The 16404-nt window shown below is 46.4% G+C and overlaps 1 protein-coding gene across 2 annotated transcripts in view; it reads left to right on the top strand.

Moving 5' to 3' along the window:
• Positions 1–538: 538 nt before the first annotated feature.
• The window catches only part of RANBP17 (RAN binding protein 17), a 270399-nt gene continuing 254533 nt past the window's right edge, over positions 539–16404 (top strand). For both annotated transcript variants that reach the window (XR_013226934.1, XM_077312908.1), the window contains exons 1-2: positions 539–677; positions 8465–8611. Coding sequence is in view for 1 of the 2 variants with exons in the window: in XM_077312908.1 (XP_077169023.1) it covers positions 660–677; positions 8465–8611 (165 nt within the window). In the remaining variant the exon portion in view is untranslated. The remainder of the gene's footprint in view (positions 678–8464; positions 8612–16404) is intronic.

Below are 16404 nucleotides of genomic sequence, written 5' to 3'. Positions count from 1 at the left end.
CGGTTCTTTATCTTGTATTCGGTGTACTAATTAGGATGCCATTTCTTCTGGATCGCATATTATATAAATGATGATGCAATGCCTTGCCACGTGCAAAACGTGTTGTCCCGACCTTTCCCCCTAAGAAAACAAAGACAAAGGAATGAGACACTACCTCTTTCGATATTCTAAACAAACAAACAAACAAACAAGTCAAGGACTGAACTGGAAGAAGACGAACCAAAATTGAATCCGATCGCACCATGCTATCGGATTGAGTCTAATACCACCTTCAAATTGAGTCCAACAGCGCTTTCAAAGCCAGCCAAGATGCCTTGCAGAAATCTTGGATGGCTTTCAAGGTGCTATTAGACTCAATTTCCCAGTTCTTCGCGGGGGTGGTGTCGGTGGTGGGGAGAGGCGAAGAAGGAAAGACCCTGCAACACACACGATCATGACAATATAAAAAAAGCGGGAACGCAGGAGGAGGAGGAGGGAAGCGTCCGCGGCGGCCACCCGCCTTCGCAGAGCCCGCGCCGCCGCCGCCCCGCCCCCTCGCTGCCATTGGGGCGGCCGCTTCCTCCTGCCGCCGGGCCTGCCTTGGCCCCGCCCCGCAGCAGCCCCTCTCGCCGGGCACCGCCGCCTCGCCTAAGGTCGCCGTCGCCAGCCGGCTGCGGAAGATGGCGCTGGGCGGCCGGGTCAGTCTGCCCACCCGGGGCCGTTGGGCGCCGCCCGGCCGGGGCGGGAAGGGGAGGAGAGGAGAGGGCAGCGCCGCCTGAGGGGAGGCGATGGGGCGGGCGGCCGTGGGGATGGTCCCCTCGGGAAGGCAGCGCTTGGACACCGGCCGGTGTGGGGGGACGGGACGGGACGGGACGTGCATGCTGTGGCGTGGGCATGGCTTGCCCGTCGTGGCTGCCCCCCGTGTTGTGGCCGAACGGCGGCTCTCCAGAGGCCCATGGACTACAGTGACCATGAGCCCCTGCACAGTGATCAGCCCCCCGGGGCTCATGGTCATTGTAGTCCATGGGCCTCTGGAGAGCCGCCGTTTGGCCCCCTCTGGACGGCAGGGTTTGGGCTCGTGGGGCGAGTTCAGGGGTGGGAGCCTGCTGAAAAACGGGGGGCAAGGAGCAGAGTTTTGTGTGTGGGGTGGAGGGGGGGGCACAATACAGCACAAGGGCCTGAACTGCCAAACGGGGGGGGGGGGTCAGGATGTTGGGGGGAATTCTGCAGCAGGATGGGGTTCATGGAGGGGTGGTGGTTTTAAGGAAAGGGCTGTGCACAGTGTGGGCTGTTTGGGATGGTGGGGAACCTCGCTTGTAGGGTTGGTATAGTGAAGGATTGTCTTGTGGGTCTGCCTGGGACACCAACCATGGAATTTGGCAGCGGGTGTGGGAGGTGGGTGGGCATGTGGCAAATCCGGGTTGGGAAACTTCTGGGGATGGACCTCAGTGAGGTATAGTGCCATCAAGTATAGAGCCTTCGGGGGAGGGTGGTATATAAATATAAATAAATAAACAAGTCCCCTTCCAAAGTAATTATTTTCTCCAAGGGAGCTGCTCTCTGGAGTCTGGAGATGAGCTCTGATTCCAGGGGATCCCCAGGCCCCACCTGAAGGTTCACCATCTGTTAGGTGTAGCCCCAACAAATACTGGTATAAAGTTTTGTTTTTTTTTCTGACACACGTGGGATGCACTCTCTGTGCAGAGTATAACAGTAGCTGAGAGTGGGTTCCTAGATATCATATATCTTAGAAGTTGTGGCCCCAAAAAGAAACACCATCCCAGTATTTGTTGGGGCTCCACCTAACAGATTTCCGTTCACCACCCAGCTATACTCCATAATTGGTTTTAGATAAGAGTGCACTATTCAATAATATTGACCACTGAGGAAGACCCAGTAAGGTCAAAATGTGTTTGGTCTGTTTGTGTGCAGTTAGATGTGTATAGTTTTTAATACAGTTTTTACTTTGTTTTTAACCTAATATTGGTGCACTTTAATAAATAATTGTTTAAATTTTATATTGTTTTATAGCTCAACTTTTGAGTTTCTGGTCCTTTTCATTAAACAACCTTGAAGAGCCATCTGGGTGTAGGAGTTAAGTTGCACTGACTTCTAATCTGGCAAATTGGGTTTGATTCCCTGCTTCCACACATCTAGCCAGTTGGGTGAACTTGTTTATAAAACTGAATCGATTGGTTCAGTGTTGTATGCAGTGCCACAGCACTGATAAAGCTGTTCTGACCAAGCAGTAATATCAGGGCTCTCTCAGCCTCACCTACCTCACAGGGTGTCTGTTGTGGGGAGAGGAAAGGGAAGGCAAATGTAAGCTGCTTTGAGCCTCCAGGTAGAGAAAAGCAGCATATAAGTACTACTACTACTTCTTCACCCAGCTGGCTGCATGTGGGGGAGCAGGGAATCAAACACGGCTAATCAGATTAGAAGCCCACACTCCTAACCACTACACCAAGCTGGCTCCCCAAGCTACAACCATTTCTGGCTAACTAGGATCTGGCAGTTGTGGAACTTGCTCCAGTGGTTGTCATGTGCTCAGTGTCTGGACCACTCAGGAAGGTTCAACTGATTCAGAAAGTGGTAACCCATTTGTAAGAAGCATGTGACATTGAACTTAGAATTCTCCATCTTCCATTTTATTTTTGGGCCAAATCTGAGGGGCTAGTTTCAATCTTCAAATCCCTAGGCAAGATGTCTCCGGGGTATAATTCCATATCTACCTGCTTCCTATTGAGAAATGGGATCTAGGCCCTCATAGGGATTCCATTACCAAGAAAGGCTGTGTTGATTTCTGTTAGATACAGTGCCTTCTTGCTGGTGGCAACTCTTGTTTTTTGAAACTAAGGAAAACATCCTGATCTCTATTCCAACCATCTACAAGAATAACAAGAGTGTATTTATTCTGCTAAGTTTTTTAAGCTGTGAGTCTGAAAACATTTCGTTTACTATTCTTTTCTGCTGTTTATTGCTGGTGGTGCTGTTTATAAAGCTGAATTGATTGGTTCAGTCTTGTATGCAGCTTTAAGAAAGCCCAAGTTGGAAAGTAGGTTATTAATAATACTCATTTTCCAAATCTGGCTAAATGACCATCAGTCCATATGTACATTGTGACTTTTGATGACTGGCAGTCACTGGAGAAGAATAAGAGTTGGTTCTTATTTGCTGCTTTTCTCTATTGTAATAAGAACATGCACCTGGAATATTAGCTGTTATTTTAATGGGCTAAGGAAGGATTGCACTCATAGTCAGTTTAATGATTATTATGTGGATTAGGGAGTATATTAAGAAAGGACTGGGTTGGTGCTTTTTTGCTTGGACTGTATGTTGGTTAAAAGATTAAGAAGACATGTAAAAGAAACAAATTAAAATATATTTGATAAATGTATGTCTTTGAAATAATACTCAAATATATTTTAGCAAGGTCCAGTGGAAGAATTTGATATCCTACCGTTGTCTATCTGAAAAAAATAAGCCCTGTCTTGGAGAATTAGACCAAAAGTTCATCTAGCTCACCAGGTGCCTCTGATACTCATAGCCAGGGACTGCAGATGATGGAAGTGCTTGACCACAACATGTGGGTTCAGTTTGGCTGTTATGGCCAGTAGCTGTTGGTAGCTCTCTTCTCTGTGAATCTATTTAACCTCCAGTTCAGATGATCCAAGCCAGCCTTTCTCAACCTTTTGACCATTGAGAAACGCCTGAAAGATTTTTCAGGGTTCAAGAAATCCCAGAAGTGATGCAATCATGCAGAATATGGTTGGGAAGCATAGCTGTACACATGCTCAACTGGGGCACCTTCCCAGGCCCATCATTAGCCATTTTGGGAGGGGTGGTGGATCGACATGAGCATATATGGTCGTATCACCTAAGAAATGTTTAATATTTTTTTTTTAAAAAATAAAGAATTAATTAACTCCCACCCATTTGGGAAACCCTTCCAGGGCCATCAAAAACCCCCGGGGTTTCATGAAACCCTGGTTGAGAAAGACTGATCTAAGCTAACATCATTGCATGACTTATTCTTCATTTCACAGTTAAGGGAAGCATGAACTAATATCTCTGTTGAGCTGCCTTGCTTTTGTTGCCAAACTAGTTTCATTAGGTGATTCCCAGCTCTGGTGTCATTAAGAGAAAGGTCTCTGTGTCCATTTCCCCCCCATATTGTTGAAGTGCCGTTCTAATTGTTCCAGTTGATATGTTGTTATTGTTATACTGTTATATTGATTTTGATAGTGTTCTATGTGAATGTTGAAAAATGTTCTATGTAAACCGCCCAGAGCCATAGGGAAGGGTGGTATAAAAATATAAATAAATAAATAAATAAATATTATCCTTAATTTTATAACTTTTAGTTCCCAAGCAACAGCCACCATCCCCTTTAGCCGAACTGCAGGACAGTGGTTCACAGTGGTAAAAGGCCAACTGTCTTCTGCATTAGAATGTAATTCTTTTGTGCCTTTTAAAGCTTACTGAATTGAATCTTGCCATAGAGGTTCCCCCTCGGAAGTTGCTCTAATGCAATTTACTGATAAGCTTTGGCGCTTATTTTAATTTTTTACTATTTTTTTTCTTTTTGAGGTGTATGTTGTAAAAGTCACCCAAAAGTTCTCTGTGGTCTTTCTGGCTGACTTTCTTGTCTTCTTGCTATCCATTATTATGGTCATGTGCTAATGTAAAATGATCTAAGTCGGTGGTCCCCAACATTTTATCACCGGGGACCGTTCAACACTTGACAATTTTACTTAGGCCAGGGGGGTAGTCTTTTGCCGAGGGACGTCGCCTGAGCCCCTGCTCCGCTTGTTTTCCCACCGGCGCCCCTGACTTCCCGTTGCCCGCTGGGGGGCGCTGCCAGCAGCAGCTGTGCAGTACCACACCGAGGGGGAGCCCCAGCCATGGCGGTCGTTGGAGAGCACCAAAGGTGAGCCGGCAGCAGAGTGGCAGCAGCCGGGGAGGAGGACGAGGAGGAGCCGTGGCCCGTTACCGAATGATCCATGGACCGGTCCCAGTCCCTGGACCGGGGGTTGGGGACCACTGATCTAAGTGATCTTTCCTAAATATTTTGCTACTTTTTTGATCACCCCTCACTCTTGTGTTGCTCTAAGGACAATATATTATCTTGCTTTCTTCTCTCAGACACCCCTAAACAAAAAGGTAGTGTCCAAGGCCTTTCAGCTCCATGGCAGAGAAGGGATTTTGCCCAGATTGATGGTCTCATCTGTGTGTGCATTTATCAGAACCAAGGGCTAAGACGACTTGCACCACTTCAGACAGCTGCCGAAGGAAACGTGTTTTTGAATTCTCTCTTACATGAAAAAGTCTCTGGGAGTACAAAATTAGCCATCAAAGGAGTACGCTGAATTAAAAATAATAACAATAAACTTCTGGAGTCTTTTTAAAACATAAGGCAGCAATCGAAAATACTTGGTGCTTGGATCTTGAAGTGTGCATTATATCCAGTCTGTTGCCTGTGTGAGCCAGGCTTTGTTTAGTGGTTCAGAGGAGAAGAAGAGTTGGTTCTTATATGCCACTTTTCTCTACCCGATGGAGTCTCAAAGCAGCTTACATTCGCCTTCCCTTTCCTCTCCCCTCAACAGACACCCTGTGAGGGAGGTGAGGCTGAGAGAGCCCTGATATTACTGAGGAAGAAGAAGAATTGGTTCTTATATGCCGCTTTTCTCTACCCGAAGGAGGCTCAAAGCGGCTTACAGTCCTCTCCCCACAACAGACACCCTGTGAGGCAGGTGAGGCTGAGAGAGCCCTGATATTACTGCTAGGTCAGAACAGCTTTATCAGAGCTGTGGTGAGCCCAAGGTCACCCAGCTGGCTGCATGTGCGGGGGGAGGCGCAGATTTAAACCCGGCTCGCCAGATTATAACTCTGCCCTCCTAACCGCTACACCGAGCTGGCTCTATCTGGAGAACCAGGTAAGATTCCCCACTTCTCCATATACAACTGGCTGGGTGATTTTGGGTCAGTCACAGTTCTCTTAAAGCTTTCTCAGCCCCACCAACCTCACAGGGTGTCTGTTGCAGGGAGAGGAAGGGTAGATTGAGACATCTTTGGATAGTAAAAAGGGTACAAAACCCCTCTCCTCTCCCCATGTAGGCACTAACACAATGTGAAGATGGTAGAGATGTTTCTATCCATACACTTTACATGTATGGATAGAAAAGTGTTTAATAAATTTTCACCCGAATTTCGCATGTTTCACGTCGAGTTTCCAAATAGCTGCCGTGAACCCACTGCATTGTTCACAACATACCGCAGACATTCGCCCAGGAACGTTGGCTAATTGTGTGAACATGCAGATAGCCTTCAGACATTTAGGGGAAATGCCTTGGACCTGCTTTTAGTAGACGTGTGTTCTGTTGCATTTGGCCGCTTCTTTTGGAAGAGCGCAAATGAAGTTGAGTAGCCACATTAACTTTTTCTTGGGGGACTTCGTTGTCTTCACGAAGGGAAGCAGTGAAGTATTCGGCTTATCCTGGGCTAGAGGCGGCTCAGCAGACATTTCTTGTCACTTGAATTGTCAGCGGGATTTCTTCAGTGTCTCAGCGGGCCGCGTGAGACTCACGGGAGACAGAACCCGAATATATTTCGTCGTGTGAAGACGTTTTCTCGGTGCACGTGAGCATCGTTCTTCTCCTTGTTGCCCTGTGCGCCTAAGCTGGGGGAACAAAAACAAGACCAGCCTAGTACTGGTGTTTGGCCAAACAGTCACCTAAGTTTTGTCCCTGCCTGGCTAGCCAGGTTTATCCTGGTAGTATGCTCTCAAAAAAGAAGGCCAAGTGGAAAACCAAATCCCCATCCTCTCTTGGCAAAGGTGAACTAAATTTCAGGGATCGAATGCAACACTGAAACGATTGATTCTTGTCGTTAGCTTAGCTTTATCCCCCTTTCTTGTTTGTTGTGCAGAAAAAGAAAAGAACTACTGATTTTGGTTGTCAAGGACATTTAATCACTGGGCAGCGTCTTAGAGCCTCTGTTCCTAGGGTGTGTGTCACTTCAGCGCCAGGGGGCTTCTCCAGCGTGATATGTGCATTACTTTTGGTTGGGAATGACCCTCACCCGGCAATAGCCCGGGAAGAGTTCATTACGTTGTCTGTATGTTTGGTGTTGGTAACTAGTACTATCTACTCATGTTTTCTGAGTGTGGTGCAGTTGTTGGAGCAGACTTTCTCGATTAGAAACCACTGAAGCATTTTTCAGGTTTCGAAAAACCCCATAAGTGGTGTGATTGTGCAGAATATTGTTGGGAAGCCAAAGCAGTAGACATGCCCACCCAGGGCCCCTCCTCTCCCCACCCCCTCCAGGCCAATCGGTGGCCATTTTGGGAGGGGGTGGATGATTCGCCATGACCGTATACAGTCATGTCACATTATTATTTATTATTATTATTTATTAAATTTGTATGATTGCTGCTCTTGGAAACAGGCTTACAGGGGTTCACAGTATTTCAATACAAATCAATACATGAAAAACCATTACAATTCCCTATTAAAAACCCCATAAACAGTGACTCACTCACAATGATGGCGATTGAATAAAACTATTCCCACACAGGCCCACTGGATGGGCAGAAGGGAGCGGATGGATAATTGGGTATAGGCAAACAGATTTTAAATGTGTAAAAACTATATTAACAGTTAATTAACTCCCAGCCATTCCGGAAATCCTTCTGGGTCGTCAAGGAACCCCAGGGTTTTCGTCTGTGAAATAATACTCAAATATATTTTGAGAAAGCCTGGGTTAGTGTGTCAGACTACGATCTGGGAGGCCTGGGTTCAGATCTCCACTCTGCCAAGGGATTTCGCAGGGTGACCTTGGGAAACTCGAGACACACTCAGTCTAGCCTACCTCGCCGGGATTTTTGTGAGGATAAAATGGAGGAGAGAATGATCTAAGCTGTTTTGGGTTGAGAGCCAGCATAGTGCAGTGGTTAAGAATGGTGAACTCTAATCTGGAGAACCGGGTTTGATTCCCTACTCCCCCACATGCAGCCAGCCAGGTGACCGTGGACTTGGCTTGGAAGCTACTTTGGGACCCTTTGGGTAGTAGAAAGCAGGGTATAAAAAACAACTCTTTTTCTTCTGGTTTTTCTTGAAGCCTGAAGAATGATTCGGGGGTTTCTCGAATGTAAAAAACAAGTTGAGAAAGGCTGTTATAGAGCTTTGCATCCAGAAGGCCTTGGGATCAACCTGTGCTGCCAACAGCTAAAGGGACTCTGGTTACAGGTGTTAGGAAATGCTTTCTCTTCCATGAATTCCTGGTGAACAGGGGCCACGCCGAAAAGGCAATGCTGAGCTAGAGGGACCAGTGTTCTGACTCACACTGTTTTGTTTCTGTTACCTTCAGGTACGCTTTGATTTACCAGGGGACTGTTGATTTTTGTTGAAAACCTCACGCAGTGTCGGAATATTGAAGGGGGGGCATAAATTGTTCTTGACTTCCGGTGTTTTCCTCCCCTCGGCAGAGTCTGGCCGAGCTGGAAGTTTTCTGTAAGCAGCTTTACGAGGAGACCGACTTAAGTCAGCGACTACAAGCCGAGAAGGGGCTCCTGGAGCTCATTAATAGCCCTGAATGTCTCAGCCAGTGCCAGCGGTTACTGGAGCAAGGGACGGTAAGTGCTTGCAAACTTGGCAGTAGAATATGCTTTATGCTTGGTAGCGAAAGCCCCCATGTCAGAAGCTCAGGTCTGCCTATATGTTTATATGTTCTTCATCTTTTCAAAAGCAGCGGTGTTAGGTTTAAAAGCCAGGTGGGACAGAGCATTTCCCAAGGCTGGGAAAAAGATGCCCTGAAAATCAAGAAGAAGTAGAGAAAGAAGAGTTGGTTCTTCTATGCCGCTTTTTCTCTACCCAAAGGAGTCCCAAAGCGGCTTACAAGTCGCCTTCCCTTTCCTCTCCCCACAACAGACACCCTGTGAGGTGGGTGGGGCTGAGAGAGCCCTGATATTACTTCTCAGTCAGAACAGTTTTATCAGTGCTGTGGCGAGCCCAAGGTCACCCAGCTGGCTGCATGTGGGGGAGCGTGGAATCAAACCCAGTTTGCCAGATTAGAAGTCTGCGCTCCTAACCACTACACCAAGTGGTGCCTAAAACCAGGAGAAGGACTGCTTTTTCTTTCAGCTCTGTTTATTTCTGTATTTGCATCCGTCTTCGTTCGCCTTTTTCACCAAGACCAGAGGTAGATCGGACCGTGCAAATCAATACAAAGAACAGAGTGGGGCATCCAATGAACAGCGCAACACGATTTAGATTGTGGAGATCCAAAAAAACATCTGAAACAAAGTGTGAGCATTAGTGTGACCCATCAAGGGATGCAGGAATTACATAGGAAGGTCATACTTATAGCAACAAGCAGTATGAACTATATACTGTATATACTGTAATCCACAGTCTCTGTCATTTTGGCAAAATACCTTTGTAATCTATTTAATTCTTTTTTATCTAGAACTTTGAGTGAAGTATGTGAGATATAAGCCTATCAGGGTAAAAATGAACCCAGTCATTAATACTTGGGAAGAACATTAATGTGAGAGCTGTTTGACTGGTTTCCTGTTGGCAAAATGTGGTTTGGTTAGATGCAGGGGGTCCCAAAGTGGGTTGTATTCCCCCCTCTGGGAGTGGTGGAAGAGTCCAGGGACACGTTTAGGAATTTTGGAGCAGCCGGGGGCCAGCAGTCTGACTCTTCCTGCTGTGACTGTGATTTCCTAGCGAGAGACGTTCCAAGGTGGCTTGCCATGGCCTGCCTCTGGGTAGTGGTGGCCCAGGACTTCCTTGGAGGTCTCCCATTCCATTGCTGACCAGGATCAGCCCTGCTCAGGATAGGGCTGCCGTATAGAGGATGGAGCAGAGTTGTTCTCTCTTGCCTCGGAGGGACGGACCAGAACCACTGGTGGTTTTCAAGCAGCAGCTGGACACATACTTATCCTGGATGCTTGAGGATAATCCTGCATTGAGCAACGGGTTGGACTAGATGGCCTGTCTGGCCCCTTCCCACTGTATGATTCTGTGTTATCATAAAGGACTAAGCCTAGAGAGAGGAGCAGACTGGGAATTGAAAAGGACCCTTTAGCAATTGGAGCAGCCCTTGCTGTGCTGCAAGCCCTGCTGGAGCTGACAGTAGGCACTAGCAACATCACCCACCCAAACTGGAAACTGCAGGAGGAGGTTGTTGCTGGTGAGGGGTCTGAGGTCAGTGGCCTCTAAGACTCAGGTGGAATGGCTGGGACTTGGGTCTGCTTGCTTCTGGTCACTAGTGGTCCTCTACGGCTGTGGCCCACCAGAAAGTTTCCTCTTACATCAGGGATGAGTAAACTGAGGACCTCCAGATGTCCATGGACTACAATTCCCTTGAGCCCCTGCCAGCAAATGCCATAGTTTGTCCACCCCTGTCCTACATAAATAGCCAGTCAGCCCCTGCCCAGAAAGCTGCGAAAACTGGGAAGAGCCGTTAAGTCAAATCTAACGCTGAAGAGGATCAAAATTAGTTGTTGCAGACAGTTCCACCGGAAAGTGTGTCCTTGTTACCTGAGCAGCCAAAGTACGGTTTTTAGTGCATCTCTCACCAGCTTTTTGTTTGTAAGAATCAATTAAGGGCTTAAATGATTCCATATGTTTTGATCTCTTGTTGGTCCACATTGACAATCAGTAACATGGCTCAGTCTTTCTTCGAGTATAAATTAGATGCAGTTGACGATCTAGGGTTGCATTTATTTGTCTGATCAACTGTAACGTCATTTGTGATCATACAGTATTCCCTCAGGCTAAAGCTGATGCCCTGTGCAGAAACTGGAGCAGGGCATGGGGCTTTTGGAGGCTTCAGCTTTACAGTGCAATGAGGACGTTTCCCTGTGTTTCTACTGCTCAGGATCAGGATGAAAGTGAGGAGCAGGGAAACCTGAACCCTTCCTTATCACCAAGATATTGAATGTTGTATTCCTAAAGTATTATTATTTATTATCGTATTATTTATTATGTGTGGCAGAGTTATACACAGGAAGCCTGTAATAATATAAAATATATAGCCAAGTAGTTATGATGGTTATGCAGAAAGATTGTGCAATCCTCTTAAATATCTTTAACAGCGTTTGCTGTTAAAATAACTTGCTAAGGACTAAGTGGGCGGAGAATGGGCCCTGCCTCGGACATGCCGTACCCATTCCCGCCCACCCAGCCAGCTAGGGGCTCTCTGCTGGCATTGCCAGCAATTTGCCCCTGGATGCTCCCCAGCACACATGTAAGTGCCCTGGGGGTGGGGGCTTCCATTCCCGTTGGCCCGGGAAGCCCTCGTGCCGCCTTGCAGATACAATGTGATGGAATGGAAGTAATCAGTTCAAACTTATAGGTAGAGTGTGAGAGTAAACTAGCACATATTCTCACACTCTACCTATGAATTTGGACTGATTATTTCCATTCCATGACATTGTGGCTGAGGAAGTGTTCATGCAGATGAAAGCTCATACCTTGAACAAAACTTTGTTGGTCTTAAAGGGGGCTCTGGACTTTAAATTAGTTCTTTTGCTTAAAAACTCCATAAAACAGTAGTATACATAAAATCAAAACCAGATTAAAATGATATCAACCACAATTTAACACTGTTGCATCCATTTAGTTATTAGAATCATTGTAGCAATGGCAGAAAGCAAAGAGGAATTAAAGAGCCTTTTGATGCGGGTGAAGGAGGAGAGTGCAAAAGTTGGCTTGAAACTCAATATCAAGAAAACAAAGATCATGGCATCCGGCCCTCTCAATTCCTGGCAAATAGATGGGGAAGAAATGGAGGTAGTGACAGATTTTATTTTCCTGGGCTCCAAGATCACTGCAGAAAAGAAATTAAAAGACGCTTGCTCCTGGGGAGAAAAGCTATGTCAAATCTAGACAGCATCCTAAAAAGCAGAGACATCACCCTGCCAACAAAAGTGCATTTAGTCAAGGCTATAGTATTCCCAGTTGCAATGTATGGCTGTGAAAGTTGGACAATAAGGAAAGCTGAGTGTCAAAGAATTGAGGCTTTTGAACTCTGGTGCTAGAGAAGACTCTTGCGAGTCCCTTGGACTGCAAGGCAAACAAACCAGTCAGTCCTAGAGGAGATCAGCCCTGACTGCTCCTTAGAAGGCCAGATCCTGAAGATGAAACTCAAATACTTTGGCCATCTCATGAGAAGGAAGGACTCCCCGGAGAAGAGCCTAATGCTGGGAGCGATTGAGGGCAAAAGAAGAAGGGGACGACAGAGAATGAGGTGGCTGGATGGAGTCACTGAAGCAGTAGGTGCAAGCTTAAATGGATTCCGGGGAATGCTAGAGGACAGGAAGGCCTGGAGGATCATTGTCCATGGGGTCGCGATAGGTCAGACACGACTTCGCACCTAACAACAATAACAAGCCAGCAAATATTAACATACAGGGAAGACAAAGTGGGGGAGAAGAAGGAGGGCAGAGGGGGCAGGAGGGAGGCCCGACTTTGCTATAACTGTTGTCTAGCCATTTATCTATTGAGCTGACCTCAACCATAGGCCATGATGGATGCTTGGAGTGGTGGACTCCATTGTACCCCCACTGAGGTTCCCTATGCTGCCCAGGCTCTATCCCCAAGTCTCCAGGAGTTTCCCAACCTGGATCCGGCAGCCCTACCCCCCCCCATCCCCCACTGATGGCCAGGTGGGGACTTAGTAACCTTAGCAATTGCAGCACTGTGACACAAGCGCCACGTGGCTGGCACAGCATCACAGCTGTTCTTTGTGACATCATACTGTGCTGATAGGGAAAGCTGTGGATGCTCAGCCTAAGCACTGAGGAGAAATAGGAGGTAAGCAGTTCAACCCTCTCTTCATCATCTACTATAATTTCACTTTCTTGTCCTCACAGTGGTCCTGTGGTGTCCCTATTCTTTTTCTTGCTTGGAATATAACTAAAGAAGCCTTTTTTGTTATGTTTAGCATTTTGTGCTAGCCCAAGCTCATATTGAGCGTTAGCTTTTCTAACACTTCCTCTACAATTATTGGTTATTTGTTTATACTCATCCTTGATAATAAGGCCTTCCTTCCATTTCCTAAATGACTCTTTTTTATTCCTCAAATCATTTGACAGCTGCTTATGGAGCCAACTTGGCTTCCATAGGCTCCTTCCATCTTTTCTTCTCAAGGGAATTGTTTGTGATTGAACCTTCAGTATTTCACTTTTAAGAAACTCCCAGCCCTCTTGGACTCCCATCTCTTTAAGTCTTTCTGACCATGGGACTCTACGCAACATACCTTTAAGTTTGTGAAAATCAGCTTTCCTGAAATCCAGTCTATACGTATGACTATGTAAAGGTTTTCTGTTTCCCACAATTGAAAATTCCAAAAGCACACGGTCACTGCTACCAAGTGTGCCCACTACTTCCACTTCATCTACCAGTTCTTCCCTATTGATGAGAATCAAGTCTAAAATAGCATAGCCTCTCTACTCAGTGGGGGTTCTCCTCTCTACTTTCTGGGAAATGGGATTGTCCACTTTCTTCTTGCAGCACTAAAGGCAGAAAGTTAACTTCTGTAGTGAAATAAGAATCCTGTGTCCCTCACAACCTTGAGAGGTAAGTCAGGCTGAGAGTATGAGTGGCCCAAGGCTACCCAGCAAGCTTCCATGGTAGAGTGGAGATTTGAATCTGGGTCTTCCACATCTAGGGAAGCCAGCCTCTATGCGGGACCTAGAGATGTCCTGGAATTACAGCCTACCTCCAGATTACAGTGATCAGTTCCTCTGCAGAAAATTGATTTCATTCATTCATTCATTCATTCATTCATTCATTCATTCATTCATTCATTCATTCATTCATTCATTCATTCATTCATTGTTTTCTATATCACCCCTCTCGGTTGCCCATTTTCATTTACATAAAATCAAAACCAGATTAAAATGATATCAACCACAATTCAAAACTGTTGCATCCATTTACTTATTAGAATCAAGTTGCAGCCAGCAAGTATTAACATACAGGGAAGATAAAGTGGGGGAGAAGAGGGAGGGCAGAAGGGGCAGGAGGGAGGCCCGATTTTGTTAAAACTGTTGTCTAGCTATTTATCTATTGAGCTGACCTCAACCATAGGCTATGATGGGTGCTTGGTGGACTCCGTTGTACCCCACTGAGGTTCCCTATGCTGCCCAGGCTCCATCCCCAAATCTCCAGGAGTTTCCCAACCTGGATCGGCAGCCCTACCCCCACATCCCCCACTGATGGCCAGGTGGGGACTTAGTAACCTTAGCAATTGCAGCACTGTGACACAAGCACCGTGTGGCTGGCACAGCATCACAGCTAGTCTTTGTGACATCATACTGTGCTGGTAGGGAAAGCTGTGGATGCTCAGCCTAAGCGCTGTATGGGCTTGCACTGTAAGTCTCAAGATTAGGCTGGCTCTTCCGTCAAAATGTCTGAATCCAACCCAATGCAGATAACAGGAAAGTTGTTCTTGTTGCGATGATGGTGTAAGTGGATGATATCTAATGACTTAGACTGATTTATAGAAGTGTTTTTCTCACTGTTATTGGTACCAGCATGCTGTAGTGGTGTAGCCCGCTTGGTGTAGTGGTTAAGAGCAGCTGTTTCTGATCTGTCGAGATGGGTTTGATTTCCTGCTCCTTTAAGCGCAGCCAGCTGGGTGACCTTGGGTTCATCACAGTCCGGATAGTGCTGTTCTCACAGAGCAGTCCTGTCAGGGCTCTCTCAGCCCCACCTACCTCACAGGGTCTGTGTTGTGGAGAGAGGAGGGGAAGGTGATTTGTAAGCTGCTTTGAGACTCCTTTGGGCAGTAAAAAACGGGGTATAAAACCAACTCCTCTTTACCTTTGCATTTGGTACTTGGGCTGGGTATATAACCTTATCTACATTTGTAGCGTTAAGATCCAGGGTGGTGGAATAGACTGCAATGCTGTCCTGTTTGTAAAAACGTCAAACACAGCAGTATTATTAATTGCTGTCTTGTTGTCTCGGAAGTCTTTTACTGCTGTTCCTTGATCGTTATTTTGTTTATTTAGATAATATGTTTTTGATTAGACATTTATACCCCACTTACCTCCTCCCAGGCGGGGAAGGGAGGGGGCAAAAACAGCTTCCACCCATCTCCTCTCTTCCATTTTACCCTCACAGCAGTTCTGTGAGGTAGGTTAGGCTGAGACTATAGTCAGTCCAGCTTTGCGGTGGTCATACACCAGCACAAATCTTACCAGATTCAATGAGAACATTACATAAATCAGTCCCGTGTATAAGATAAAACTTCAGTGAGAAGCACGTGTTCAGAGGGACTACGTCTTAACTGTAGATTAAAAAGAAACCATTAAAATACTACATTGTGTCAATATACCCAAGTGTGACTGGCGAATTTTAAAAGCTGCCATGCCAGCTTTGCAGTAGAATTCCATCTATGTAGCAAAATGTGGATATGTTGAGTCTGATTGCTCAGGGTGCCCACTAAGAGAGGAGAGAATAAGCGTGGCTCTTGGTATTGAGGGGCAATGGAGAAGAACATGTTCCGTAGTGTCTATCTCCCCTCATCCACAGGGATATGTGGCCCGTCTCCCTTGGGAATCTTTTTGTAACGGCCAAAGGGAGTCCTTGACATCTAGCCTATGAAAAAACCCTCCCATGACTAAAAATCTCCGGCTGGGAGAGAGATGCAGCTGGAGAACCTAGATTTCTCTGTAGCCAGGAAAGCTGGTGTCCTTTCTCACCTGCCTGCCACTCAATACCGATCGCACTTTGCTTTAAGACTTCCTTTGCCTCCTTGTATCCTGTTTTCAAAAGGGAATGAGAGGAAAATCCCAAGCATTCCAGCGTGGTCCTTACAGTGAATTGGTAACTATGTCCAAGGGTCAGTTAATATTTGTGAACTGAGATTGAGTATAATCCAAAGGTTAATGGAGGTAAGGAGTATGTGATTGGCCCAAGGTTACCCAGTGAGTTTCCGTGGCAGAGTGAAGATTCAGATCTGGATATTCTAGTTCTTAGTCTGACCCTTGAACCCAGCTTTATACAACCTTTTGACCATGGCGGTACCGCTGAAATACTTTGCAGGCTTCGGGGTTCCAGGAAGTTATGTCAGCTGGCCATGCTTCCCTGCCACACCCCTTGGAAGTAAGAGGAGCTTCAGTTGGCAAAGGTTTTAATGGTCAGAGTCCCTCCCCTTCCCATCCATGCAGGCCTGTTATTGGCCACTTTGGAAGAGGGCAGGAGAACCTGCCCAAATAAGGGTAGAATTTTTTTTTAATTAAAAAGCTTTTTCTTTCCTCTTTATTCAGGGCCAGAAATAACTGGCACAGGGTGGGAGGGCTCTCCTTAGCTGCCGTTTTGAACCACCCCCCCACGCCACAGTACCATTATGGGGCCACTACAGTCCCGTGGTTGGGAAACCTTGCTTTAACCCTTTCACCACACTGTG

This window comes from Paroedura picta, chromosome 1 (assembly GCF_049243985.1).
Source record: "Paroedura picta isolate Pp20150507F chromosome 1, Ppicta_v3.0, whole genome shotgun sequence".
NCBI lineage: Eukaryota > Metazoa > Chordata > Lepidosauria > Squamata > Gekkonidae > Paroedura > Paroedura picta.
Note: the sequence above shows the minus strand (reverse complement) of the source record. Positions and strands in the feature narration are given on the sequence as shown.